The sequence below is a fragment of the Papaver somniferum genome, chromosome 5 (genome assembly GCF_003573695.1).
Source record: "Papaver somniferum cultivar HN1 chromosome 5, ASM357369v1, whole genome shotgun sequence".
Classification (NCBI taxonomy): domain Eukaryota; kingdom Viridiplantae; phylum Streptophyta; class Magnoliopsida; order Ranunculales; family Papaveraceae; genus Papaver; species Papaver somniferum.
The window spans coordinates 202142173-202168979 of record NC_039362.1 but is presented as its reverse complement, the minus strand read 5'-3'; the positions used below and the strand labels follow the sequence as shown (position 1 = coordinate 202168979).

At 37.4% G+C, this 26807-nt stretch overlaps 4 protein-coding genes across 9 annotated transcripts; all 4 read right to left on the bottom strand.

The window, feature by feature from the left end:
- Positions 1-424: 424 nt before the first annotated feature.
- LOC113284324 (luc7-like protein 3) lies at positions 425-2808 on the bottom strand. Of its 2 annotated transcripts, XR_003328090.1 has the most exons (5): positions 2523-2808; positions 2098-2412; positions 1777-1986; positions 1229-1690; positions 425-1044 (listed from the first exon to the last, which is right to left on the bottom strand). XR_003328090.1 is itself a non-coding variant. In XM_026533763.1 (4 exons), the coding sequence occupies exons 2-4, from the start codon at positions 2293-2295 to the stop codon at positions 1307-1309; spliced, it is 792 nt and encodes a 263-aa protein (XP_026389548.1). In that variant the 5' UTR covers positions 2296-2412; positions 2523-2808; the 3' UTR covers positions 425-1306. The 2 variants fall into 2 exon arrangements, 1 of the variants encoding a protein (XP_026389548.1); XM_026533763.1 differs by having other exon boundaries at positions 425-1690.
- A 1256-nt stretch (positions 2809-4064) lies between these two features.
- LOC113284323 (luc7-like protein 3) lies at positions 4065-6448 on the bottom strand. 2 transcript variants are annotated; one of them, XR_003328089.1, is made up of 5 exons: positions 6163-6448; positions 5738-6052; positions 5417-5626; positions 4869-5330; positions 4065-4684 (listed from the first exon to the last, which is right to left on the bottom strand). XR_003328089.1 is itself a non-coding variant. In XM_026533762.1 (4 exons), exons 2-4 carry the CDS (start codon positions 5933-5935, stop codon positions 4947-4949), a joined length of 792 nt encoding a protein of 263 aa, XP_026389547.1. In that variant the 5' UTR covers positions 5936-6052; positions 6163-6448; the 3' UTR covers positions 4065-4946. The 2 variants fall into 2 exon arrangements, 1 of the variants encoding a protein (XP_026389547.1); XM_026533762.1 differs by having other exon boundaries at positions 4065-5330.
- Positions 6449-7156: 708 nt separating this feature from the next.
- On the bottom strand, positions 7157-11981 carry LOC113284322 (luc7-like protein 3). 4 transcript variants are annotated; one of them, XR_003328088.1, is made up of 8 exons: positions 11801-11981; positions 11530-11698; positions 9686-9761; positions 9380-9580; positions 9059-9268; positions 8511-8972; positions 8144-8322; positions 7157-7387 (listed from the first exon to the last, which is right to left on the bottom strand). XR_003328088.1 is itself a non-coding variant. In XM_026533761.1 (6 exons), exons 1-6 carry the CDS (start codon positions 11841-11843, stop codon positions 8589-8591), a joined length of 1083 nt encoding a protein of 360 aa, XP_026389546.1. In that variant the 5' UTR covers positions 11844-11981; the 3' UTR covers positions 8372-8588. The 4 variants fall into 4 exon arrangements, 1 of the variants encoding a protein (XP_026389546.1); XR_003328087.1 differs by lacking the exon at positions 7157-7387 and adding an exon at positions 7789-8033; XR_003328086.1 differs by lacking the exon at positions 7157-7387 and having other exon boundaries at positions 7789-8322.
- Positions 11982-24122: 12141 nt separating this feature from the next.
- LOC113284321 (axial regulator YABBY 3-like) lies at positions 24123-26543 on the bottom strand. Its single transcript, XM_026533760.1, has 7 exons — positions 26170-26543; positions 25876-26055; positions 25627-25762; positions 25004-25052; positions 24826-24901; positions 24582-24659; positions 24123-24486 (listed from the first exon to the last, which is right to left on the bottom strand). Exons 1-7 carry the CDS (start codon positions 26260-26262, stop codon positions 24406-24408), a joined length of 693 nt encoding a protein of 230 aa, XP_026389545.1. The 5' UTR covers positions 26263-26543; the 3' UTR covers positions 24123-24405.
- Between the last annotated feature and the right edge of the window lie 264 nt (positions 26544-26807).

The window sequence follows — 26807 nt, the reverse complement described above, 5'->3', positions numbered from 1 at the left end:
ACGGGGTGACCAAAACAACCTTTTTACCACCAACATCCTTACTAAATAACTGGTTCCTTCCCGTATCAGTGCATAGTTTATGAAGTTTTAACTCCTGCGGCGCGGCCCTACATGGAAGTCGTCGTAACTAATTCAGCAGCCATTTTTGAATCGGGATTCAATGTCAGCAACAAAACCTGCCAGTAGAAACTGATACAAACATTCCAAGATTGCTAAAAGAGGCCCCAGAAAGTCATTACCAACGGATCATATTCTTAGGTTGTTACATTATGTGGCAGAGATGCCTACAATGCCATAATCATGAAAACTGGACACGTAGTTAAGTGATACTTACGGACACTGATTTAACATATACATATTACTGTCTTCCATCTACATAAAAAGGGGTTGACCATTGTTAGTAATGGTTGATGGCAACTCATAGTAGAGGGCACCCGGTAGACTTCCATTTGTGGAACAAAGTAAATATTGTGTAAATGATTTACAAATAAAAAATAGTGGACTGAAAAATCGAAGAAGACAACTGACATGTTAAACTGCAAAACAAACACCATTGAAAACAGAGGTCTAACTCATAGCTCCACAAGTTCTGCATGACATTGCTTATATAATAAGTATTCAGCGCGCTTCAAAAAATAAAATAAAACACAGTAATCAGCAGCAATGTCTATCTACCATCTCGCAGTCAGGTGTGGGTGTGGGTAGGGTGGGGATACGCATTTCCAAGTGTTTCGTTTGGAGTAGCAAATTGACAACTGCCACCAAGCAGGAGTAAATTTGGAAGTACATCAAACTGCAGCTAGATAAGTGCAAAATTCCCACTATGTGAATCCGAACAGTGTACAAGCCAAGATTTATGGGTTACCTTGCTAAAGTTTGAAATAACCAACATCTCCCTCTGCAGCAGCCTTATTGACGCACCATAGTCTACCACCTGCTGTCTAGTTACTCGGGACATTTGTTACCAACACTGGGCAAGATAAGTGCTCCACAACAAGTATGCCCATAAAGAACCCATGCAAAACTATTTAGCTCAACTCATACCTACATAAAATAATTAAAGTTGACAGCACAAATAGACCTACCTCAATCCCTTTTTCCTCAAGTATAGGCCCGACTAATGTCTCAACAGATGTGTGAGATAACAAAATCAAGTGTTGCCGACTACATTCGTACTTGAAACTTCACAAAATAAAATATTTAGATGTATGAGATAGAAAATGTCTACCTCTTTTAGGTTCAAACTTGGTCATCTAATTACAAAGTCCGACCTCAATATAGGCCCGACTAAGCTCCTTGATGACCTCTAGTGACCATGCCTAACAGGAGAGCGGGACCTGCTTCTGTCCCAACCCCTCTCACGAGAGATATCCCTTTTTCCATTTCTGTCATTGTACCGACCCCTGTCTGCATCTCTTCCATTTCTCCGGTTGTTATAATTCCAGTCTCTCCCTCTTCCTCCATCCCTACTACCTCTGCCACTCCATTCTGTTGACCTTTCCCTGTCACAGTCTCGTTCACGGTGTCTATCTCGCCCTCGATCTCGTTCACGGTCATGATACCTATCACTCTCACGGGAGTTGCTTCGTTTACTTCCATTCTCAATTTCCTTCTCCCTCTGCTTTCGCCTTTCATCAGCTTCTTTCTCCCTAGCTAGTCTTTCTTCTTCCCTTGCTTTCTCCTTGGCCTCCTGCAAATCATTACCCCATGTCTTTCTACTGAAAAAATAAAATAAAATCAACTTCAACATGTAAAGGAATCACTGCAAATAATTACCTTGTACTCGCTAATGAAATCTCGGACCATGCCATAACCAATGTGCTGCTTGCCGGTCACATGTGACTGTGTCCTTTCTGCCGCATCATTTGCTACAAGAAAAGAACCACATATCTCACACAATGCCATCTTCTTCTCCTGCGTAATCAAGAGCTTATCATTCTGTGGCAGTTGCGTCAAGGATGTCTTCTCGACATTTAGCAAATCCACCTGCAAGAAGTAGTCCCCAAAGGTTAGATAGCTCACTTTACTTGTGATTGTTAAAGAAAAACAAAAAATACTGCACACATGAGAGTGAGCAATTTATAAACCAGGCAGTACCTTCCTCATGAGTGCCTCAGCTTCATCCACCTTGCCAGCTTCACCAAGGGTCTCCACTTGCTCAAGAAGCTTCTTTATCTTCTCCTCCAGCAATGATAGCTGCTCAGATTTCTCCATAGAGACTGGAGCAGCTGGTGGAACTTCAACTTCCTGGGCTAGGCGCTCCCTGCCGCGTCTAACTTTTCTGTCCAAGTCCATTACCTAAGGTAAACGGAAAGTCAGTATTTCATAGCCAAGCAGGCTCAAATTTGAGGGAGAGTCTGTTTCAGCTGTGTTATCTTTTGTTGAGTTAAGCAGAATCGATGCATCACAACCCTGACGGATGACATTGATTAATAAGGATTAGTAGCCAGAAAAATCAAGGTGTTTGGTTTTTAGCAAAATGAAATGTAAACAACGTGAGTATGTTGTGCAAGTTAAACTACCTCTACGAAGCAGTCATGGAAGTGCATTCTGAGAAGACCAGCTGCAAGAGATGGATCAGAATCTAAAGCTCTATTGACTGTATTCCTCACCATCATTTCCACCATTGGGCCCCTCGTTCCATAATAATTCATACTTAACCCATGAAGCCCACTAAATCTTGAGAGGTACAGACAAAAGACTAAGATTGAAATCATCACTCGCTGTAATTTCTATACACATCCACAGAAGGACTAATTAGTTGTTTTACAAATGGAATGGGAAAATAAGAGAATTAGTGAAGAACTTGTATTAGCACATATACATTTATATAGGAGGTCGATCACATCGCATTTTGGAGAAGAACTGATAGTATATAAGATGGTGGAACAATATGCACTTAGTGGTCCGGGCACTATTCTCCACCTAATAAAACGTGGATCATACTGTATTATTATATCCCTAAACCAACCTTATGGACAGAATTCATTGTCTAGTACAGTGGAGATCATTAAGCTCTACTTTTCTTTGTGAAAAAAAAAATAATCGTTGGGGTCTGCGATCAGAAGTAACTGGCAGCGCAACGAGAGCTAAACATCGAAAAGCTTAATTAGTTAACTAACCATAATAGTCTATCTGAATTAATCATACTTTATTTGTATGAAATACCACTAGGCAGGTGTTTACTCTTGTAGACATGCATTGCACTATATGGAAATGGACAGGAAACACTGTCCATTATAAGACGCGTGAAATGCACTAGTTTTGAAGTGATCTTCTTACAACGGTTTTGAAATCAAACCACCAAACAGCTTAGAGATCCACAGCCACCAAGTACAATATGTGCCTCCGCTTTGGTGTTACCTGTTTTAGTAATGATGATGTAGGATTTGACAATGCTACAGGACCATTCAGGGTCATTTGGAGGCCTGAAAGGTGTAATATGGATGTTCCGAGTTGCTAGAAAGGGGGGATTATAAAAAAACAAATAAAGGTCACAGAAAGTAAAACAAAAAATTAAGATGCAAGTTGTACTACGTCCCTTTATTCAGCAAAATACAAAGTACATACTCCCCAGTCCAAACAACACCCACATACCCAAGTTGCCATGTTTCAAGTTTCATTTATTTCCTGAAAGCCTACGGGGTGACCAAAACAACCTTTTTACCACCAACATCCTTACTAAATAACTGGTTCCTTCCCGTATCAGTGCATAGTTTATGAAGTTTTAACTCCTGCGGCGCGGCCCTACATGGAAGTCGTCGTAACTAATTCAGCAGCCATTTTTGAATCGGGATTCAATGTCAGCAACAAAACCTGCCAGTAGAAACTGATACAAACATTCCAAGATTGCTAAAAGAGGCCCCAGAAAGTCATTACCAACGGATCATATTCTTAGGTTGTTACATTATGTGGCAGAGATGCCTACAATGCCATAATCATGAAAACTGGACACGTAGTTAAGTGATACTTACGGACACTGATTTAACATATACATATTACTGTCTTCCATCTACATAAAAAGGGGTTGACCATTGTTAGTAATGGTTGATGGCAACTCATAGTAGAGGGCACCCGGTAGACTTCCATTTGTGGAACAAAGTAAATATTGTGTAAATGATTTACAAATAAAAAATAGTGGACTGAAAAATCGAAGAAGACAACTGACATGTTAAACTGCAAAACAAACACCATTGAAAACAGAGGTCTAACTCATAGCTCCACAAGTTCTGCATGACATTGCTTATATAATAAGTATTCAGCGCGCTTCAAAAAATAAAATAAAACACAGTAATCAGCAGCAATGTCTATCTACCATCTCGCAGTCAGGTGTGGGTGTGGGTAGGGTGGGGATACGCATTTCCAAGTGTTTCGTTTGGAGTAGCAAATTGACAACTGCCACCAAGCAGGAGTAAATTTGGAAGTACATCAAACTGCAGCTAGATAAGTGCAAAATTCCCACTATGTGAATCCGAACAGTGTACAAGCCAAGATTTATGGGTTACCTTGCTAAAGTTTGAAATAACCAACATCTCCCTCTGCAGCAGCCTTATTGACGCACCATAGTCTACCACCTGCTGTCTAGTTACTCGGGACATTTGTTACCAACACTGGGCAAGATAAGTGCTCCACAACAAGTATGCCCATAAAGAACCCATGCAAAACTATTTAGCTCAACTCATACCTACATAAAATAATTAAAGTTGACAGCACAAATAGACCTACCTCAATCCCTTTTTCCTCAAGTATAGGCCCGACTAATGTCTCAACAGATGTGTGAGATAACAAAATCAAGTGTTGCCGACTACATTCGTACTTGAAACTTCACAAAATAAAATATTTAGATGTATGAGATAGAAAATGTCTACCTCTTTTAGGTTCAAACTTGGTCATCTAATTACAAAGTCCGACCTCAATATAGGCCCGACTAAGCTCCTTGATGACCTCTAGTGACCATGCCTAACAGGAGAGCGGGACCTGCTTCTGTCCCAACCCCTCTCACGAGAGATATCCCTTTTTCCATTTCTGTCATTGTACCGACCCCTGTCTGCATCTCTTCCATTTCTCCGGTTGTTATAATTCCAGTCTCTCCCTCTTCCTCCATCCCTACTACCTCTGCCACTCCATTCTGTTGACCTTTCCCTGTCACAGTCTCGTTCACGGTGTCTATCTCGCCCTCGATCTCGTTCACGGTCATGATACCTATCACTCTCACGGGAGTTGCTTCGTTTACTTCCATTCTCAATTTCCTTCTCCCTCTGCTTTCGCCTTTCATCAGCTTCTTTCTCCCTAGCTAGTCTTTCTTCTTCCCTTGCTTTCTCCTTGGCCTCCTGCAAATCATTACCCCATGTCTTTCTACTGAAAAAATAAAATAAAATCAACTTCAACATGTAAAGGAATCACTGCAAATAATTACCTTGTACTCGCTAATGAAATCTCGGACCATGCCATAACCAATGTGCTGCTTGCCGGTCACATGTGACTGTGTCCTTTCTGCCGCATCATTTGCTACAAGAAAAGAACCACATATCTCACACAATGCCATCTTCTTCTCCTGCGTAATCAAGAGCTTATCATTCTGTGGCAGTTGCGTCAAGGATGTCTTCTCGACATTTAGCAAATCCACCTGCAAGAAGTAGTCCCCAAAGGTTAGATAGCTCACTTTACTTGTGATTGTTAAAGAAAAACAAAAAATACTGCACACATGAGAGTGAGCAATTTATAAACCAGGCAGTACCTTCCTCATGAGTGCCTCAGCTTCATCCACCTTGCCAGCTTCACCAAGGGTCTCCACTTGCTCAAGAAGCTTCTTTATCTTCTCCTCCAGCAATGATAGCTGCTCAGATTTCTCCATAGAGACTGGAGCAGCTGGTGGAACTTCAACTTCCTGGGCTAGGCGCTCCCTGCCGCGTCTAACTTTTCTGTCCAAGTCCATTACCTAAGGTAAACGGAAAGTCAGTATTTCATAGCCAAGCAGGCTCAAATTTGAGGGAGAGTCTGTTTCAGCTGTGTTATCTTTTGTTGAGTTAAGCAGAATCGATGCATCACAACCCTGACGGATGACATTGATTAATAAGGATTAGTAGCCAGAAAAATCAAGGTGTTTGGTTTTTAGCAAAATGAAATGTAAACAACGTGAGTATGTTGTGCAAGTTAAACTACCTCTACGAAGCAGTCATGGAAGTGCATTCTGAGAAGACCAGCTGCAAGAGATGGATCAGAATCTAAAGCTCTATTGACTGTATTCCTCACCATCATTTCCACCATTGGGCCCCTCGTTCCATAATAATTCATACTTAACCCATGAAGCCCACTAAATCTTGAGAGGTACAGACAAAAGACTAAGATTGAAATCATCACTCGCTGTAATTTCTATACACATCCACAGAAGGACTAATTAGTTGTTTTACAAATGGAATGGGAAAATAAGAGAATTAGTGAAGAACTTGTATTAGCACATATACATTTATATAGGAGGTCGATCACATCGCATTTTGGAGAAGAACTGATAGTATATAAGATGGTGGAACAATATGCACTTAGTGGTCCGGGCACTATTCTCCACCTAATAAAACGTGGATCATACTGTATTATTATATCCCTAAACCAACCTTATGGACAGAATTCATTGTCTAGTACAGTGGAGATCATTAAGCTCTACTTTTCTTTGTGAAAAAAAAAATAATCGTTGGGGTCTGCGATCAGAAGTAACTGGCAGCGCAACGAGAGCTAAACATCGAAAAGCTTAATTAGTTAACTAACCATAATAGTCTATCTGAATTAATCATACTTTATTTGTATGAAATACCACTAGGCAGGTGTTTACTCTTGTAGACATGCATTGCACTATATGGAAATGGACAGGAAACACTGTCCATTATAAGACGCGTGAAATGCACTAGTTTTGAAGTGATCTTCTTACAACGGTTTTGAAATCAAACCACCAAACAGCTTAGAGATCCACAGCCACCAAGTACAATATGTGCCTCCGCTTTGGTGTTACCTGTTTTAGTAATGATGATGTAGGATTTGACAATGCTACAGGACCATTCAGGGTCATTTGGAGGCCTGAAAGGTGTAATATGGATGTTCCGAGTTGCTAGAAAGGGGGGATTATAAAAAAACAAATAAAGGTCACAGAAAGTAAAACAAAAAATTAAGATGCAAGTTGTACTACGTCCCTTTATTCAGCAAAATACAAAGTACATACTCCCCAGTCCAAACAACACCCACATACCCAAGTTGCCATGTTTCAAGTTTCATTTATTTCCTGAAAGCCTACGGGGTGACCAAAACAACCTTTTTACCACCAACATCCTTACTAAATAACTGGTTCCTTCCCGTATCAGTGCATAGTTTATGAAGTTTTAACTCCTGCGGCGCGGCCCTACATGGAAGTCGTCGTAACTAATTCAGCAGCCATTTTTGAATCGGGATTCAATGTCAGCAACAAAACCTGCCAGTAGAAACTGATACAAACATTCCAAGATTGCTAAAAGAGGCCCCAGAAAGTCATTACCAACGGATCATATTCTTAGGTTGTTACATTATGTGGCAGAGATGCCTACAATGCCATAATCATGAAAACTGGACACGTAGTTAAGTGATACTTACGGACACTGATTTAACATATACATATTACTGTCTTCCATCTACATAAAAAGGGGTTGACCATTGTTAGTAATGGTTGATGGCAACTCATAGTAGAGGGCACCCGGTAGACTTCCATTTGTGGAACAAAGTAAATAGTGTAAATGATTTACAAATAAAAAATAGTGGACTGAAAAATCGAAGAAGACAACTGACATGTTAAACTGCAAAACAAACACCATTGAAAACAGAGGTCTAACTCATAGCTCCACAAGTTCTGCATGACATTGCTTATATAATAAGTATTCAGCGCGCTTCAAAAAATAAAATAAAACACAGTAATCAGCAGCAATGTCTATCTACCATCTCGCAGTCAGGTGTGGGTGTGGGTAGGGTGGGGATACGCATTTCCAAGTGTTTCGTTTGGAGTAGCAAATTGACAACTGCCACCAAGCAGGAGTAAATTTGGAAGTACATCAAACTGCAGCTAGATAAGTGCAAAATTCCCACTATGTGAATCCGAACAGTGTACAAGCCAAGATTTATGGGTTACCTTGCTAAAGTTTGAAATAACCAACATCTCCCTCTGCAGCAGCCTTATTGACGCACCATAGTCTACCACCTGCTGTCTAGTTACTCGGGACATTTGTTACCAACACTGGGCAAGATAAGTGCTCCACAACAAGTATGCCCATAAAGAACCCATGCAAAACTATTTAGCTCAACTCATACCTACATAAAATAATTAAAGTTGACAGCACAAATAGACCTACCTCCTCAATCCCTTTTTCCTCAAGTATAGGCCCGACTAATGTCTCAACAGATGTGTGAGATAACAAAATCAAGTGTTGCCGACTACATTCGTACTTGAAACTTTCACAAAATAAAATATTTAGATGTATGAGATAGAAAATGTCTACCTCTTTTAGGTTCAAACTTGGTCATCTAATTACAAAGTCCGACCTCAATATAGGCCCGACTAAGCTCCTTGATGACCTCTAGTGACCATGCCTAACAGGAGAGCGGGACCTGCTTCTGTCCCAACCCCTCTCACGAGAGATATCCCTTTTTCCATTTCTGTCATTGTACCGACCCCTGTCTGCATCTCTTCCATTTCTCCGGTTGTTATAATTCCAGTCTCTCCCTCTTCCTCCATCCCTACTACCTCTGCCACTCCATTCTGTTGACCTTTCCCTGTCACAGTCTCGTTCACGGTGTCTATCTCGCCCTCGATCTCGTTCACGGTCATGATACCTATCACTCTCACGGGAGTTGCTTCGTTTACTTCCATTCTCAATTTCCTTCTCCCTCTGCTTTCGCCTTTCATCAGCTTCTTTCTCCCTAGCTAGTCTTTCTTCTTCCCTTGCTTTCTCCTTGGCCTCCTGCAAATCATTACCCCATGTCTTTCTACTGAAAAAATAAAATAAAATCAACTTCAACATGTAAAGGAATCACTGCAAATAATTACCTTGTACTCGCTAATGAAATCTCGGACCATGCCATAACCAATGTGCTGCTTGCCGGTCACATGTGACTGTGTCCTTTCTGCCGCATCATTTGCTACAAGAAAAGAACCACATATCTCACACAATGCCATCTTCTTCTCCTGCGTAATCAAGAGCTTATCATTCTGTGGCAGTTGCGTCAAGGATGTCTTCTCGACATTTAGCAAATCCACCTGCAAGAAGTAGTCCCCAAAGGTTAGATAGCTCACTTTACTTGTGATTGTTAAAGAAAAACAAAAAATACTGCACACATGAGAGTGAGCAATTTATAAACCAGGCAGTACCTTCCTCATGAGTGCCTCAGCTTCATCCACCTTGCCAGCTTCACCAAGGGTCTCCACTTGCTCAAGAAGCTTCTTTATCTTCTCCTCCAGCAATGATAGCTGCTCAGATTTCTCCATAGAGACTGGAGCAGCTGGTGGAACTTCAACTTCCTGGGCTAGGCGCTCCCTGCCGCGTCTAACTTTTCTGTCCAAGTCCATTACCTAAGGTAAACGGAAAGTCAGTATTGAAGAGAATTAGCGTCATTACCAAAGCCAAAACAGACGGTTACCAACAAAAAATAATAATAATAATAAAGCAAAACTTACCAATTTCTCACAAAACTGGCCAAGTTCAGCTTCAAATCTTGGCACAAAAGAGTCATGCCTGGGAGACTTCTCAAAGCTAAAAACAGAAGTAAGAACCTCTCATTAATATCCCATAAATGAGTCAAACAAAACGAATATTAGCAGTGACACTTGATGATGGAAAACAAGACAATTCAGTTAGCCACCTAGGTAAATCACATGCAAAAATATCTCGTTACATAACTCTTGCCCATATTAAATGTATGTATTATTTACCTGCCTGTATACAACAAACCCACACACTCTTGACACTAGACCATTACCTCGACTAGTACCAATTAACCAAGGACACACACACTCAGGCCATCAGTACTAAAACCAATCATGAAGAGAAGATGTATATAGACTGTTACTGCCGGTGGTAGCCTCTCTTTCTGGATTATGGAGGACTAGGAGTAGATGAGCTCTAATAAATGGAGTAATACATCCACCCAATCCCAGAGAGCATATATGATAATTCTGTACTTTGGTTGTACATTAGAAAAATCAATTTTCCTTCACTTCCCACAAGCTGACTTAATAATTTCACCACAGTTACCTTCATTTCTATAATCGAGATTGTTGCATGCAACCAGTGATGCACTAACATAAAACCAAAACCACTGGAGGAATAGATATTGAGTATATATAAACAACAATTAGTTCAAATTCTTTACAGACAGTGTTACAATATGTGAACCTTGATATCTTTCAAGGTTTCTACAAATTCTCTCTGGCAATAGATCTAAATTTTTCTCTTGCGTCCATCATTTTGTCCAACTAAGCACTCACTAAACTCTAAAGTCCATCTTTTCAAATTTATTATTTTGTATTTTCTCCATAAGCTCCAAACCTACCAGATTCCTTGTTAGGAGCCCGTTTCTGGATAGGATCTAGGTAGGAAGCAAAGGGGTGCGGATACTACCAATACTAATCACTGCCTTTTACCCTGTTCTGATTTCTATTGTCCAATAATTGGCCTCCTGGATATAAAATTGAGTGAACGGACCTATACATAATCCTGCCCACCTATGGTTATAGCATGTTGAACCCTAAACACTTACTCCACCTCCCCAAATTAAGCATATGCCTAACTTCAACAAGTATTTTAGACTACTTGACACTGCAAACTGAGAATTGGAATGTATTAAAATTTTCCTTTCAGGTGAAGCCCCAGCATAGCACTTTCAGTACTACATTGATTTCTAATAATAGATTGGAGACCCGTTATTACAAGTGCAAGTAGTCTAAGTCCAAAGAAAAAGGTCCAATATCATAATCATTTTTCCTATGAGAATTTTACAAGTTTCAATTACAGGTGCAGTATGTCAACTTATGCTTAAACTGCAATCAGTTTAACAAACTGATTAAAAAGTTTCAAAACACAGGGGAGGGTGTTTGTTTTACTATTTCAAGTCTTCAAGCAAGGGATCTGATCTCTGATCAAGAAGTTTTAAATCAGTTACCTCAAATGAAAAAAACCTGCAACAGCGAGAACTTCAAAATTCCAAACATCTTATTTAGCTTAGAACGCCTGTTACTCATATTAAGGTTCCATCCTACACAACATATAGCAGGTATAACTTTACTTAACACTTCCAACTCCGCAAAAAGAAAAGGGGAAAAAAATAAAACAAGGTAGTCGAGATTAATGGAGGGAATGTGGTCACTGGTCTAATATAAAGTATGAGTCGAACAAATCAAAACGCAGTCCTAAGATTATAAATTATCATCATCATCATCATATTCCTGTGCGCTTATCATACTTAAACCCTAGCAACCCAATCCCAATAATATATAAATCACAAAATTAAGATTTAGGTTACCTTTCTTTGAGTTTTGGATCATGAATTCTAGGGCATGGTCCAAGATCACTACGAGTATTGACAAAAAGATCATGTGGACAAAATCGAATCATATAAGATCCGCAAACCTCCTTATCATCCCAAGAGATTTCCTTGTATCCCTTCTTCTCCTCTTCAGTAAGATTACGAGCTAAAACAAAAGAACAAACAATTAAAATTATAATCAAATCCTTTCAAAATCTGAGACTTGAAAATCAAAATCGATATTGAGATGAATGATGAAATAGATTACCTGCTCCCATCAACTCATCGAGCAAAGCCCTCTGAGCATCCATGATTCAACAAAGAAAGTGTTAAGCAATGGATTTTGGATGAACCAAAACCCTAATTTCGAGATTTTGATGGAATTTTGGGGGGTTAGGGTTTTCTTTCTTCTATTTGACGAAGAGAACTAAAAACTCGACCTTTTAAGTTTTTTTGGATATACCGAGTTGGGTTGTACTGCGGAACTAGTTAAAGTATCTTTGGGTTTTACCAAAATAACCTTTACGGAATGGTAACGAGACAATGACATCTGCATTTGTTTATATTTGGGCAAGTGCACGGCCCATGCCCGGTGCATTCCTTGCACGATGCCTACATGAATAAGGATGGAGCCAGGACTCATACGTTATCGGATTAAATAAATTTTTGGTATGCACCAAAAAAAAATTAATAAATAAAATAAAAACAATCCATATTTGAACTACAATTTAATGCTAAAAGTTTATCATTTACGCGATAACCATTCGGAATACATTAGTCTCTGCAAAGAAATTGACACATTGATACCAAGAACTGATATATTATACATGAACCCCATACTCTGTACAAATTTTAGTTTTATTATTATTGTTTGCACCAACGAGATACTTAATCCAAAAATCCGAAACCTTTTCTTATTGTACATGGACACCCTAACAATCTCTCTGTTGAGTGAATAATTTGTCCATCAAATATGCGAGATTATAAAGAGTAAATGGCAGAAATCAACGGTGAAAAATGCCATTTTCATGTATTTTTATTATTTATTTTTATTTTATTATATTTTTCTTTTTGTATAGCAATTAATGTATATGTCGACTTTGCTGCAAAGGCATGTACGGAACATTTGGATCAAAATCTAACAAGAAAGGGTCTGATAAAATATTTCAAAGTGTTAAACGTGATGTCAAAATATGCTTTCAAATAAAAAAAAAACTAAACAAAAATTGGGCCCACTCTGTGTAATAAATTCTTTTATGTATATGGTTATCACAAAAGTAAGAAAGAAAACATAAACAACGATAGTATGCCATTATATATTATTTTAAGACCCTCAATATTTACTTGATCCGATTCTATCCATTTCTGAGTTAAACTGACTTTGGAAATAGGTTCTAACGTTTTCCAAACCAATCCTCACCATTCCAAGAGATTTCACGCCTTGTCTTGCACAACTCAATAAAATTCTCACCATTTCATTATTGGATTGGACGTTGATGAGGTTGAAAGACCAATTATGAACCTAAAGCATCCAAAAGAGAACACATTGTTTCTGACAGTGCTATGCTAATTACCAACGATCAAAATAAGAGAGGAAGTATAGAAAATTTGAGAAAAGCACCTTTTTTTTTTTTTTCAGATTTCTTCCATGGATCTAACTTGATTTCATCCTACACATACATCGGGTTTTGATTTCTTTTCTCAATTTTTGATTACTTTTCTTTTTTTTAACATTTTCTTTAATATGTTTTCTATTTCGATTTGTTTTATTATGGGAACTAAAGTCTTTTGATCTGCAAAATTTAATTGTTGAAACAACAATATATTAGTGGTGATATAGTGGAAAGCAGTGGTGTATAGGATCTCCTCTTCTGATTAACAGTGTTGTCAATTCATGTTTTCTTCCATGGATCTAGTGCATGTGATTTTGAGCTGGGTTATTCTGGTAATAGTGATGTTCGATATTTCTTTATATACAAGTTGTAAATCGATCAGAACAGTGGTGTTCTGTCTAGTCCAATACCATGTTCCTACTTCAACCCATTTCAATCCTCTGTTACCAGATTCAACCACGAATAGATTCAATGGAGTGTTTCACAATTCTAAGGTTATTTTGGGAAACTGGAATTGTGCAAGTACGAATATTCATGGATAATTCAAATTTCGTTTATCAAAAATGAAGACCTATTATCATGGAAAAATATTTAAATCAAAAATTCATTGTAGCTGGCATATCTTAGATGTCACATATGTTCATAACAGAAACCCTAATCACAAGTTTTCCCTTCATCTATACCTTATCAAACTAGGTTGTAGCCGTTGTGTGTTATCAAGAAACTCTAAGCATCTTCTTAATTATTTCCCTTACTCTATTCGTCTAGATTGTTCCTTAAGCAAGTTCCCAATTCACATCATGTTACAATCTTCTCAACTTCAACTTTCAAAAGTTAAAAGGAGAATGAGAGAAACTCATTTAGATGCTAGTGGAGCAGGAATGAGGAGAAGAAGGTTAATCTCTTCTGAAGAAATTGATCTTGCTGCAACTAAGTGGTCCAACTGTTAAATTAGAAAAATCTTCCCAAAAGATTATGATTTTGAGTATAAGGATGTTCTCACTGAAGTTAACATAATATGGAGAAAATACAAAAGGGTTCTGGTGAAAACCATGGGAGTAAACTTGTTTTTTTTCAATACAAGAATGAGAAAGATATGAGAGATGTTTTAAAATGAGCTCATTGGAACATCAAGGAATGTCTGGTGGTTTTGAAGCCTTATACTAAGATTGAACTGAAGAAATATGTAATTTCTCATCAAACCTTTCCAGTTTTATTCACAGGTTTCAACTAGAACATTTAGATAAAGGTATAATTGGCAAGATGTGTGATGATGTTGGAAAGAAGATTCCCAAGAATAACAAAACTGCGCATATTATAAGGGTTAGAGTAGTTTCAGCTAACATCGAAGTTGGTCTACGCAATCCTATGTTTAAAGGAAATTGGTTTATAACTGCTACTAGACAGCATGTGTGGATCATTGTTGAAAAAGCGGAGATATAACAACCACACCCAATAATTCGTTCCACAATCTGTATGGACTAAACTCCAATTTAATTCCGAGAGTACCAACTTAAAAGCGAGACTCAATTAAGAATTATATCAAAGAATTTATATCTCTTTCCCAATACAATCAGCAAATCAAACAGATAGAAATCCGCGAGCTTGATTGATATGAGAAATAACTTGGACGGTACTAGAGACCAATATCCAAGTGTCAATCAAGTTCTATCCAACAAGCAAGGCCGGATTTATCAACTGATTGAACTACGCACAACTTGTGATGTTCAATTATATAAAAATATAATGCGGAAAGTAAATAACACAGACACCAGAATTTTTGTTAACGATGAAACCGCAAATGCAGAAAAACTCCGGGACCTAGTCCAGATTAAGCCGCTACAGACTCTAGCCTAATACAAGTTAACTTCAGACTGGAATGTAGTTGAGCCCTAACCAAGTCTCACACCGATTAAGGTACAGTCACGTTCTATATGCCTCTAGTTACACGCCGGATTCTGCGCAATTGATTCCCTTAGATGATCTCACCCACAACTAAGAGTTGTTACGACCCAAAATCTAAGACTTATAAAATAAATATGTCTCCCACATATATGTCTATCCTTTATTTTGTTTTTGTTCCGTCTTTTGATACAAAGATCAAGGTGAATATGAACCAATAATACGGTCTATACTCCCGAAGAGTAGCCTAGAAATATTAGTTACCTCACAATAACCTAACTGATCATAAGGAAAAGTTATTGAGGAATCACAAGAGTCTGAGACGAAGAACTTTTGTGATTACTTTTTATATCTTACATATCTGAGATAAATCTCGAGTAAATCCTAGAGAAGATAAAACTCAATACGATAGAACAAGTAAGATCAGAATACGCAACTACAGAGAAAATAGTTGGATCTGGCTTCACAAATCCCAATGAAGTCTTCAAGTCGTTAACCTAATAATGGTTTTGGAAAAACCTAGGTTAAAGGAGAATCAACTCTAGATTACAACTAGGAACACATAGAAGTGTGGGGATTAGGTTTTCCAGTTGATAGAGTTCTCCCTTATATAGTCTTTAAAATCAGGGTTACAATCAAAGCTAAGATAGCTTAGTAACAAAGCATTCAATATTCACCATTAGATGAACTCCTGATTTAAGATTCAAGCTAAGTATGCTTAGAAATAAAGCAAACATTCTCCACTGTTAGATGGTCTTAGCTTGTAACACACAAACGAAAAATACTTATATTTAGATATGGGTTACCATACCTAAACGTGTATATTGAGTTGGCTCAATAACAATTAACGGAAGTTAGCCATATGAACACTTTTGTCTTAGCTGTATTCATCTAAAAATTCTAGATCAATTATGATGATCAATCAATCATGAAATATACTCAAATGAATTTAATTGTGTTTCAAATAGAGTTGTTCAATTGTTCACTATATCATAGAAATATATATGAACAAATTGAATCGAAATCGGTTTGATTCGTAATCATACAGATTACTTATACAAGAATCAATTCATGAACATTAAGCCACGGTTTGCAAATATTGCATTCCTTAAATCATAAATGTTTTAGTTCATGAGTATGAGAATCATACATAACCGAATTTTAGAACTTCACCACTGTGTTCGCAAACTTGGTACGCGAACATCAGCTCCAGACCTTGGCCTAGTCAAGTCGTTTGCAAACCTGGTTCACGAGAAACTGTTCCGGACCCAACTCAGATAAACCCGTTCTCATACTAGGTACGCAAACAAGAGTTCCGGACCTTCTCAGGTAAATCCGTTCGCATACTAGGTACGCAAACAAGAGTTCTGAACCTGAATTATCACAATACAGTTCGCATACTAGGGATGTATACCATGTTGTATCCATACATGGGTAATTGTTCTAAACTCTCATTTCAATCATTGAAATATCCTTGGAAGACAATAGTGGTAATCTCACACATACCATTAGACTCAAGTAATTTTCAAGTGGTCGAATGATCAATATGAAACTTTCCAAGCTAACATCAAATGACTGTCTCACACAAATCATATAAGATGTTCAAGGTGATTTTCACATTCATATTTTGACTTAACATTTAGTTTCCAACAAATAGATTGTTTCCAACTAAACTCGTCAAGAATACGATGAACATAGATAAAGCAAAAAGCTTCTAACACGTATTTCGAGAAATAGACTTCTGAGTGATAATGTAAAAGTCTATATATATAGTTGTACGACTTAGTCTCATTACAATATAGAATAGAATAGAATAGAATTCTGAGTGATAGATAAGTTTTAGTCTCCACATACCTTTTATTTATGAAGTTCCTCCAAGCTCCTTAGTAGATCTTCTTTTTCAATTGGTGAACACCGTGAAGTCTAAATCTCAACTACACTATAAGTATACTAGAAATCAAGTATATAGTTTTGATCAATTAAACTTGACAAACAAGCTTAAGATAGCAACACTTGTGAGTTCAACCGAGCAATACTCTAACAATTATGAAAGGAGGCCAAGAAGTATATGCCAGAGATGTCTGGTGGTTGATCACAATGATGAAAAGTGTGAGGAATTTGACTATCAGCTTTGGGTGAAGGCTGTTATCTGAAGAAGCATACGATCGAGTTTGTGTTGAGAATCGGGAAAAATTGAAGAAGTGCAGATATGTAATAATGCTAATCTTGTGAGTGGATCAAATTTGCAAAGCTCATTAGAGATGAATGAGGAGGCTAATGGACCTGGTGTAGCAGATCCAGTTATGAAGATTAGACAAAAAAAATGGTTTCATAATGATAGTGACGATCTTATTCCAATCGTTTCATTAAATTCCCAATCCCTAATCGTACCACTTTTCCTATTCAGGGTAATGAAAGCTCTAATCATATTCCTTCATCTTCACTTGAAAACAAAAATCCTTCAGCTGATAATTAACTGAGGGAACGATTGGCTACTTGTGAGAATTAACCCAACATATAGTAATGGTGATCTAAACATGGAAGGAGATGAAAAAGAGTTGAGTGCAGAGAATCTCAACCACCACGCTGCTGCTGGAGATCAATCTCGCTCTGCAGAAAAGGTTTTTCTATCTTTGTTACATTAATTCAGTTTTAATTTAATCTTACTTTAATTTATCGTTTGAAATTTATAATTTGAATTCTAGGGTTTCAGTATGTTTTCTAGATAAATTGTGGGTCCATAGTGGTTTTCAGAGTAACAATTTTTTTAGAATTAGTATTTATCTTGTTCTTTCTATTAGCCCCAATTTTAACTCTATCTTAATTATTGATAGATAAAGAGTTTTTTGGAAGAGAAAGAGATTTAGGGTGGTTTGCCATTATCTCGAACTCAACTTGATTACTCTGGAAATCTTGTGGGGTCTGTAGGATTGTCAGAATCAGTTATTCAGGTAATCCTTTTACTTGGTCCAATAAACGACATGGTAATGAAGTAATATTAGAAAGACTGGATAAGGTTTTGGTAATGATATTTGGTTCCAATTTTACCAAAATTTTATTTTTTATGATTTAATATCATTTGGTAGTGATCATGTCCCCATTATGCTAGCTAGTACTTAATTTTCAGATGTTGCTACGAAACCTTTTAGGTTTAAATGCATGCTTAGGGATGATAATTGTAAACAGGTTATTGCTAGGAACTGGATGCATAGCACTCAAGGGTCATATGCTTTTAAACACACTAAATCTCTTTTCTATGCTAAAAATGGTCTGAGAGAATGGTGTTGTAAAAAGATGAGAGATTTTAATGTGCATATTAGAGATACTAAGGCTGAAATTGAAAGGGTGAATAGTCTCCCTCAATCAACAACTAACTATAGGAGACGGAATACGTGTATGATATTGAGCATGATTATTGGAGTCAAGGAGGTCAAGATGAAAACTTGTCCTCTGGTGACTTCAATACTAGATATTTTCATGAAAGAGCGAACTATAGGAGACGGAAAACGCATACAGAAACCCTTTAAAACACAATGGGCATTTGGTTGATTGAAAGGCGTGAAACTGCATGTGAATTGACTACACATTTCTCCAAAATGAGTAAATCCACTAGACCCATTATTACTCCTGATTTTATGGATGATATACATGCATGTGTTAGCAATGAGGATAATATAAGGTTATTAGTTATTCCTAGTAGTGAGGAAATCAGAAAATGTTGTCTTTAAGATGAAACCATGGACCTCCCCATGTACTGATGGCTTCCCACCTGTTTTTTACCAGAAAATATGAGACATTGTAGGTAATGATACGGTGCATACGGTACAAGATGTTTTTCACATTAAGTACATTTTTAAACAATGTAATCATAATTTTATTTCATTAATCCCAAAAGTTACTTGTCCTAGGAATGCCTCTGAATTTAAACTTATAAGCTTATGTAACATCTCCTACAAAACTGTGTCAGAAATTATACCCAATCGTCTAAGGCCTATTCTGAACAGAATAATAAATATGTTTCAAGCAGCTTTTCTGGAAGGTCGTCAAATGTCTGATAATATAGTTTTAGCACATGAATTTGTAGATACTATGGAAAAAATAAAAATAAGAAAAAATGGATGATGGCTATAAAATTAGATATGTCTAAGGCTTTTGATTATGTTGAATGGTACTTTGTTATTCTCCTTACTTAGCTTGGATTTCATGAAAAATTTTGCAGAATTATTGAGAAATATATCTCAACAATCTCTACCTCCGGTGTTGCTTAATGGATCACCAGGTGATATCTTTTATCCAGATAGAGGTCTTCGTCAGGGAAACCCTCTGAGTCCATATCTTTTTATCCTATGTATGGAGGGTTTTTTTTCTCCAAATATTTGTTGTTTGCTGAGAGCAAGGTTCTTTTGCATGCCATTAGAGTTACGCCTGATTGTCCTTGTATAAGTCATATTTTTTGTTATCAAATGATTGTCTGATTTTCTAAATGCTAGGTCTAGTACTGAAGCTAGAGTTTTACATGATATCATAAGAACGTTTAGTCAACTGTCTGGACAATCAATTAACTTTGAAAAATTAGGTTTAGCTTTTATTCCTAAAACTGATAACATGATTAAGAATGACATTGCAAACATATTAGGCATTAAGAGAATGGGATTGCAAGATAAATATTTGGGAATCCTATTGCTCTTATATAGGAAAAAATGGAGTCATTTAAATCATTACCAGGTAAGTTCAAAGATAGATGAGGTATTTGGAAACCAAACATTTAAACCTAGATGGAAAAGCAGTTATTATGTCTCAAAATGTCCTAGTTAATTTAGCCTAACATCATATGGCTTTCTTTCCTATGCCTAAGGATCTGACTAGGAAAATGGATTCTTATCAGACGCGTTTTTGGTGGAATGCAAGATTATGAGTATAGAGGTTTAGTCCTTAAGAATTGGGATTATGTTGCGAATTTAGAGGTCTGAATTTTAAAAAAATTGACATTTTTAACATTGCTTTGGTTGCCAGGATAGCTTGGAGGATGTTAGAGGATGCTCCTTAGGAAGTTATCCTAAGACATAAATACTTCGTGAATCTTGATCCCCTTACGGATGACCTAACTACTCAAGGTTCCTGGATTTGGAGACGTATTAGGGAAGGTCTAGAGATAGTGAAGTCCAACTATTGCTGGGAAATAGGAAATGAATCTAGAGTTAGTGTATGGAAACATAAGTGGGATACCTAGGTTAGATGGAACAGTTGATTCTATTAACAAGGTCAGTCACTTGATAAATAGTGAAACTAAATCTTGGAATGTTGATCTATTAAGTGATGTTTTTAATGAGCAAACTGTTAATCAGATCATTCAAACTAAGAATTCCACTTCATGGAGTTGATGGGATTAGATGGACTCTGTATAATAATGGGTGTTTAAGTGTGAAATCTGCTTATATGTTTATAATTAATAGTATAATTGAGATGTCTTCTATTCATAGTAACCAATTTTCATGGATTAGGTTTTGGAAGGTGCAACTTCCTCAAAAGATTCGATTTTTTCTATGGAAATGTGTCTAGGAATGTATCCCAGTTAGAGATCATATTCATAAGGTCATATAAACAGTACAAATAGTTCTTGTCCTTCTTGTAGGAACTGTTCTGAAACTACTCAACATTTCTTTATTGAGTGTAACTATGCTAAGAAAATATGGATGGGTCTTGATCTTGTTTTATATAATAGAATTCAAAATAAAAATTTGCTTGATTGGATTAGAGAATGGTTTGTAAGTCTCCCATGTGGAAGTGCTCAGAGGCAGAAATGCATTCAATTTGCAGGGATAATTTAGGTGCCAACTAGTATTGATAACGTTCATATGCCTGTTTTAGCTCTGATTGTACAGGTTAACAAATTTTTTTCTGACTCGAAAAAGATTCTAGTTACAATGACAAAAATAAGAAAAATGCTCAGGGGCGGGACTGCCATAAGTATTAGATGGACTATACCTACAAATTCATATGTGAAAATTAATTTTGATGCCAGCTTCAAAGATGATTGTAATAAATGCGGACTTGGACTTTACACGTGAATGTGGAGGTGCAGCAAGCATCCCCCTAACTGCTTTTGATGAAGAGCATGCTGAATCTCTAGGTGCTATGCAGGTAGTAATATGGGCCAAAGAAAATAATATCGAACATCTTCATCTGGAAGGAGACAACCTAAACGTGGTGGCCGCGTTGAATGATTCATCTACGACAGTGAAGTGAAATACGAGTTCAGTTATTGGTGATAATTTAGTTCTTCTTTCTTCTTTCATCTCTTGGAAATGTAGCTATGTTCCAAGAGAAGCAAATAATATGGCTCATTTGTTAGCAATGAAGCTTATAATGCTACAAACAGTCTAGCTAGACTAGTAGTTGATTCTGATTTTCCTATTTGGTTAAAATCCTCACTAGAGGAAGACATTGTTCATTAATCTTTCAATCAATGAATTTCTTTTCCTAGTGAAAAAAAGAGTCAAAAACCAACCCTAATTGTACATTATGCACCCCTAGTTGTTATATAGCTCCAACGTGAAAAGAAAAAAAAATGTTCTGGTGTCTCTAGGTTATATTTCGCCATGCGTACTACTAAACCTGAGTTTTTGGATGAGGCACACGTGGTTTTTTATGACCATCTTAGACAGTTTCTTAGGCACTTGGTTACGGGAGACGGGCCAGGTTTTGGATTACTGCAGCAGAGACTAGTTACGCTTCCCATTAAGGATGGTGGTTTGGGGGTGTATACTATGGAGGACACGAAGCAATATTGTTATGTTGCTTCTTGTTTTCAGACAAGATCCCAGTAGGGGACCATTCTGAGGCACTCTGGGGTTTCGGGTCTGAGCTCCAGTTTTGAGAACGCTTTGACACGCTTCAAACAGGTATGTGGTGTTGGTGATTCTTTTTTACGCATTGAGGATATTGCCCCCCCACTCTATGAGATCTTTGGCAGTCAAATACTTTGATGCTGTGAAGAAGAACATACCTATGCAGTTCAACATGTCGAAGCGTGATTCAGCCCTCTGGCAGAGTAATAGAGTCAATCATGCGCAAGAATTCTTGCTGGCGATGCCTATTGACGGGCTTAATCAGACAATTGGTGCTAGGCAGTTTCGTGCTGTTCTTCAGTATAGGCTCGGAATTCCCCTCTTTGAAAATGGAGACTTGTGCTCTATTTGTGGTGGTTGGATGGATATCTTTGGGGATCATGCATTGCATTGCAAGCACGGGGTCGGGATCAAATACAGGCATGACCTAATGTGTGACACCTTTGCGGACATTTGTTATCGTGCGAGTCATCCTGCCAGAAAGGAAGTAGATTTGGGACTCCTTTCGGATGATGGGTCGGCTTTACTCCCAGCGGATATCCTTGTGTATGGTTGGGATAATGGCCATGATATGTGCTTGGATGTCACGGTGGTTTTCCTCTTTCACTGGCGCTTGGGAACGTAATTTTGATCTTGGTCGGGCTATGGATAATGCGGTGGCGAAGAAGAGGGCCAAGTATTTGGAGAAATGCAAGGGTCAGAAGCTGGGGTTTGGAGTTCTTTCCTTCACAACCTTAGGTGGGTTGGGGAGTGATACCGAGGAGTTCCTGAATAGGTTGCGAAACTATATGGCTAGTCATGATGAGAATGTCTTTATCGGGGATTTTCTCTTTCATAGGATAGGTGTGGTTCTCAATAAAGGGATTGGAGCACAACTTGTTGCAAGGCTTCCATCCAATAATTGTAAACTCCTTGTTGTTGATTATGATTAAAAAAAAACGCGATATCATTACTATGTTGGTCTCAACTAAGGATATTTTATAATTTGATTGACACGAAGAAATCGAAAAAAAATCGCCCAAAAAGAAAAATGGTTAGACATCCATAAAGATTTTTAGTAGATAAAATTACCTTTATAGAATAAATCCGTGGCTTCGCTTTTCAGAAAGATTAGAGATGTATTACTTAAGCAATAGCGCTTCAGATATGTTGATGAATATCGTGTGTTTGTTACAAGGGATATAGGCAGGAAAAAAAGTTTAGATACAGCTAAAAAAAATCAAGAAGTAGAGAATTTACTTATTGTTTGTTGGGTCGTGGTTATTCCAGCATGTTTGTTTTTTGCTGACTCGATGTACGAATCTTACGCGACAGATGTCAGATTGTTTATTTTTTTTAGTTTGAATCGAATCTGACTCGCAGCTTGACTCAAATTTAATCTTTGAGTCGGACTCGTTTGAGTCAGAAAATAATGTACCCATCACTCGTACAATCAAACTACTGACTCGTATACTTTTGAGTCGGTATAATCATATATAGCGCAAAAACAAAATCTTTGAGACCTATCCAGGTGATTTCAGTTCCAGACGAGTGGGATCCGAAAAAAATAAGAGCATAATGTAAATCAGCAATCCAAAAAGTACGTTGCAACCCTCTTCAAAGAACTTTTCCTTCTACTAAACTTAGAAATTACATCAGCTGTACTATTACTATCACGACAGACATAAGTTATTTTGCAAGAAAAGAAACCAGTAACCTAAAAGCTGAATATCAGTAGTATATTCTCCGTTCTCCCATCTATAACAGTCGGAAGTAGCTATAATATTTGGCACAAAACGGTTTTCTCTACCGGAATGGGAAGTTGACCGAGCGAGATTGGTATGTGCGTGGGGCCAGACCACGTGTCTTTACTTTCTGCCCCGCAAAGAACAAAAATATCGAGGAGTATCATCATTAGTATATTTACCCTCGTAAAAGTCAGGATTTTCCACAAAAAATAAATAAAAATAAAAATAAATTTACCCTGAGGTAGGTACGTCTAGTCATCCACTTGTTATATGAGTTGTTTGACGCTAAGGTAGTTGTTTTCACCCTCTACGTACCATTGTCAAAGTACCCGTTTCATTTAGATTCCATGGTGTGTAATGTAATGAATGAATCCAGACACGAGGTGTTTGGATGGCATTCTGAAACCATCATCTATCCAAGCTGTTCACGAATGTTTGTTAGATTAAAACGTACACCACATAAAGCCTTGCTCTAGAATGATGGTTGACATAAATTTAAGCAACATCCGGAACTGAAAATTAAGGTTGAAAATACACAAAGTCAATTAGTCCTCGACCCATTTGCAGATTTGCTGATGAGTTCATGAGGGGAAATAAGTAACAGTTACAGAGACACCATGACTTAAAAGATCCTCTTCCACCCTCTCTAGGAAAACCAGAAAAACCTAAGGAAACTAAAGAAAGACTTGTTAATAGTTCTCAACAGAAGGGACAAGATGAAAACGAAAACAAATACAGAAATTAACCCTAGCTAGATACATAGTGATTGGTGATGCTGTTTTCTTAGTAGGGAGAGACTCCCAGCTGCTGGTTATTATTAGCTGCAGTGAAGAACCCATCTTTGAATGGAACATCCTCTCCATCCTATACACACGAAAACATACATAGAGATTATTCAGTAATATATTAACAAACCAATGAAGATGTATATAAAGTGAGTAGAGGAGTGTAGAGTTTACCTGCTGGCGCACGTTATTTTTCTTTCCAGCAGTTTGGTCTGGCATGAGACCAAAATGAATGTGTGGGAAATGTGCCCACTATTGAAGAAACAAGAAAAAACAAAAGCACAGTGTGAGACCACCACACAAAAAAACAAGAAACCAAAACCACACAAACCCTAGTTGGTTTTGAAACCCTAGCTGCTAGTTTGGTCAGTACAGAGAAAGATATTACTAAATAATTGAATGGATCTTGGAATCGTACATTCTTCGCAGCGGCACTGAACGCTTGTCTATGAGTTATATCTGGATTCCCAGCTTTGATGCGTTGGATCTCGTCCCTGCAGCAAAATTGATTCATGTCAAGATCATCCATGAATGTTCTTAATTAACATATCTACATGATTATTAAAAAAAAAAAAAAAACGATTCTGATTACTCACTTGATGAAACGGTTGTACGCAGAGGGGACTCTCTGTCTCTTCTCCGGAGCTGAAACCAAAAGCACAACCCCGGCCAGGCACATTATTATAACAACAAACTGAAAAGTCTGTAAAAAGAAAATCTCTGCTTTTCAAAATTTCTTTGTTTTATTTTGTCTTTTCTTTATCTTTTCAACTTTATCTCTTCATATCTATCATTACTTCATCATTACCTCAATCTGTTTATCTATCTATGTCTTCACTTTTTTCTGTCTAGACCCCTCTAATATGTTTATTTGTCTTTATGAGATGTATAATCAACGTACGTTGCATAGATTTGTGGTGGTGAAACAATCAATCATCCTAATGTAACTAAACTAAAATCATGGTTCATTATGAAGAACATAATAAGAAGAAATTGGAAATGATTCAGTATGCCATATTAGTATACGATAATTAAGGTAGAGAAGTTCTTATCCTGGAGCTTTAAGTTGTAATACTACTACAGCAACTTACAAGGCAAATGCTAGGGTAGAAAATAAATAATGGAATCAAAAGTTCTTCATCCTTTTTCAAAATCACAAGCAGAAACAAGTGAATGAATAAGACGCAAATCAAGCAATTTTGAAGCAAAAGATACTTACGTTTGTTAGCAACGGGCTGCCTAGGGAGATCATCCTGATGAATTCCTCCTCTTGGAATTGTTGATTCATTATAGTTAGGGTTATGTTGTTGCTGATCCATCAACAAGTTAGGTGGTTGTAGGTTTGAGATCTCTTCCTGAAGGCCATACAAAACCAACCAACAAAGTCAACAATAAGAATGTACTAATAAAGTAGATTTTCAAAAAGGGGGAAAAAACATGAGACAGCAAGGTATATATATATATATACCATGAGATTGTGATGAGTAGGAGGAGGTGGTGGTGGTGGAGGGAAGAAGGCATGGCCAAGGTGAAGTTGATTAGATGCAGCAGGTAGAAGCAACCCACGCATATTGACAGAGAGAAGATTGGTGCAGTGACCGCATCTAACCGTAACTGTCTTGTACAAACTGCTACAAGGAACGCTCACCTATACACAAAACAAAATCAAGAAAATGTAAAGATAGGATTAGGGTTTCATTTCATTTGTGAAAAAATAAAAATGAAATAAGATGAAGTGATGTTTGATTATCAGTGGTTATACCGCAAGAACTGTATCACAGAGGTTGCAATGGACATAACAGAGCTGCTCGGAAGGAGATAGGTGGTCCAGAGAAAAGGCAGAAGAGGATGACATTTTTCCTTCTTTCTTCTTGGCTTTTTTGGTTCTGCTAAACTTTGACAAGCACACACACTTGATACTCTTCCTACTACTTTGATATGATTGATTGATTGACTGATTTGACTGATAGATTATAACCACCTTACCTTGGATCTGCTTTTCTTCTCTTCTTTCTCCTTGAAGTGATGATGATGGGGTTGTGTGAAAGATGAGCAGAGACAAAGGTTATAAATACTATAAATGAGACCAAGATTGAAAGAGAGAGTAAGAGAGAGATCTAGTGTATTCTTATAATATAGAATAACTGGTGCGAGTGAGTAAATACTATAGTAAAGTAGTTTTTGAAGAACTTAAAAGAGAAGCAGCTTTGTCTTCTTTCTTTTTCTTTACTTGTTCAAGACAAACTCATGTACTATAGTTTGATAGTTATTTAACTCCTTTTTTTTTCTTTTCTTTTGTCAACCATCTGGCATCATTTACAGCTACGTTTTTATTATTTAGTCAATATTTATGATCCTTTCAAAGGTTATTTTGAATCGTATAGGGATAGATTTGGTGAT

Coding starts and splice junctions, on each gene's coding strand:
- LOC113284324 (XM_026533763.1), bottom strand. CDS start 2,295: ATGGACTTGGACAGAAAAGTTAGACGCGGCAGGGAGCGCCTAGCCCAG. Junction 1,987..2,097: donor CTGAGGCACTCATGAGGAAG/GTACTGCCTGGT, acceptor TACTTCTTGCAG/GTGGATTTGCTAAATGTCGA. Junction 1,691..1,776: donor ATTTCATTAGCGAGTACAAG/GTAATTATTTGC, acceptor AATGATTTGCAG/GAGGCCAAGGAGAAAGCAAG.
- LOC113284323 (XM_026533762.1), bottom strand. CDS start 5,935: ATGGACTTGGACAGAAAAGTTAGACGCGGCAGGGAGCGCCTAGCCCAG. Junction 5,627..5,737: donor CTGAGGCACTCATGAGGAAG/GTACTGCCTGGT, acceptor TACTTCTTGCAG/GTGGATTTGCTAAATGTCGA. Junction 5,331..5,416: donor ATTTCATTAGCGAGTACAAG/GTAATTATTTGC, acceptor AATGATTTGCAG/GAGGCCAAGGAGAAAGCAAG.
- LOC113284322 (XM_026533761.1), bottom strand. CDS start 11,843: ATGGATGCTCAGAGGGCTTTGCTCGATGAGTTGATGGGAGCAG. Junction 9,269..9,379: donor CTGAGGCACTCATGAGGAAG/GTACTGCCTGGT, acceptor TACTTCTTGCAG/GTGGATTTGCTAAATGTCGA. Junction 8,973..9,058: donor ATTTCATTAGCGAGTACAAG/GTAATTATTTGC, acceptor AATGATTTGCAG/GAGGCCAAGGAGAAAGCAAG.
- LOC113284321 (XM_026533760.1), bottom strand. CDS start 26,262: ATGTCATCCTCTTCTGCCTTTTCTCTGGACCACCTATCTCCTTCCGAG. Junction 26,056..26,169: donor TCTGTGATACAGTTCTTGCG/GTATAACCACTG, acceptor TTTTGTGTATAG/GTGAGCGTTCCTTGTAGCAG. Junction 24,902..25,003: donor GCGTACAACCGTTTCATCAA/GTGAGTAATCAG, acceptor ATTTTGCTGCAG/GGACGAGATCCAACGCATCA.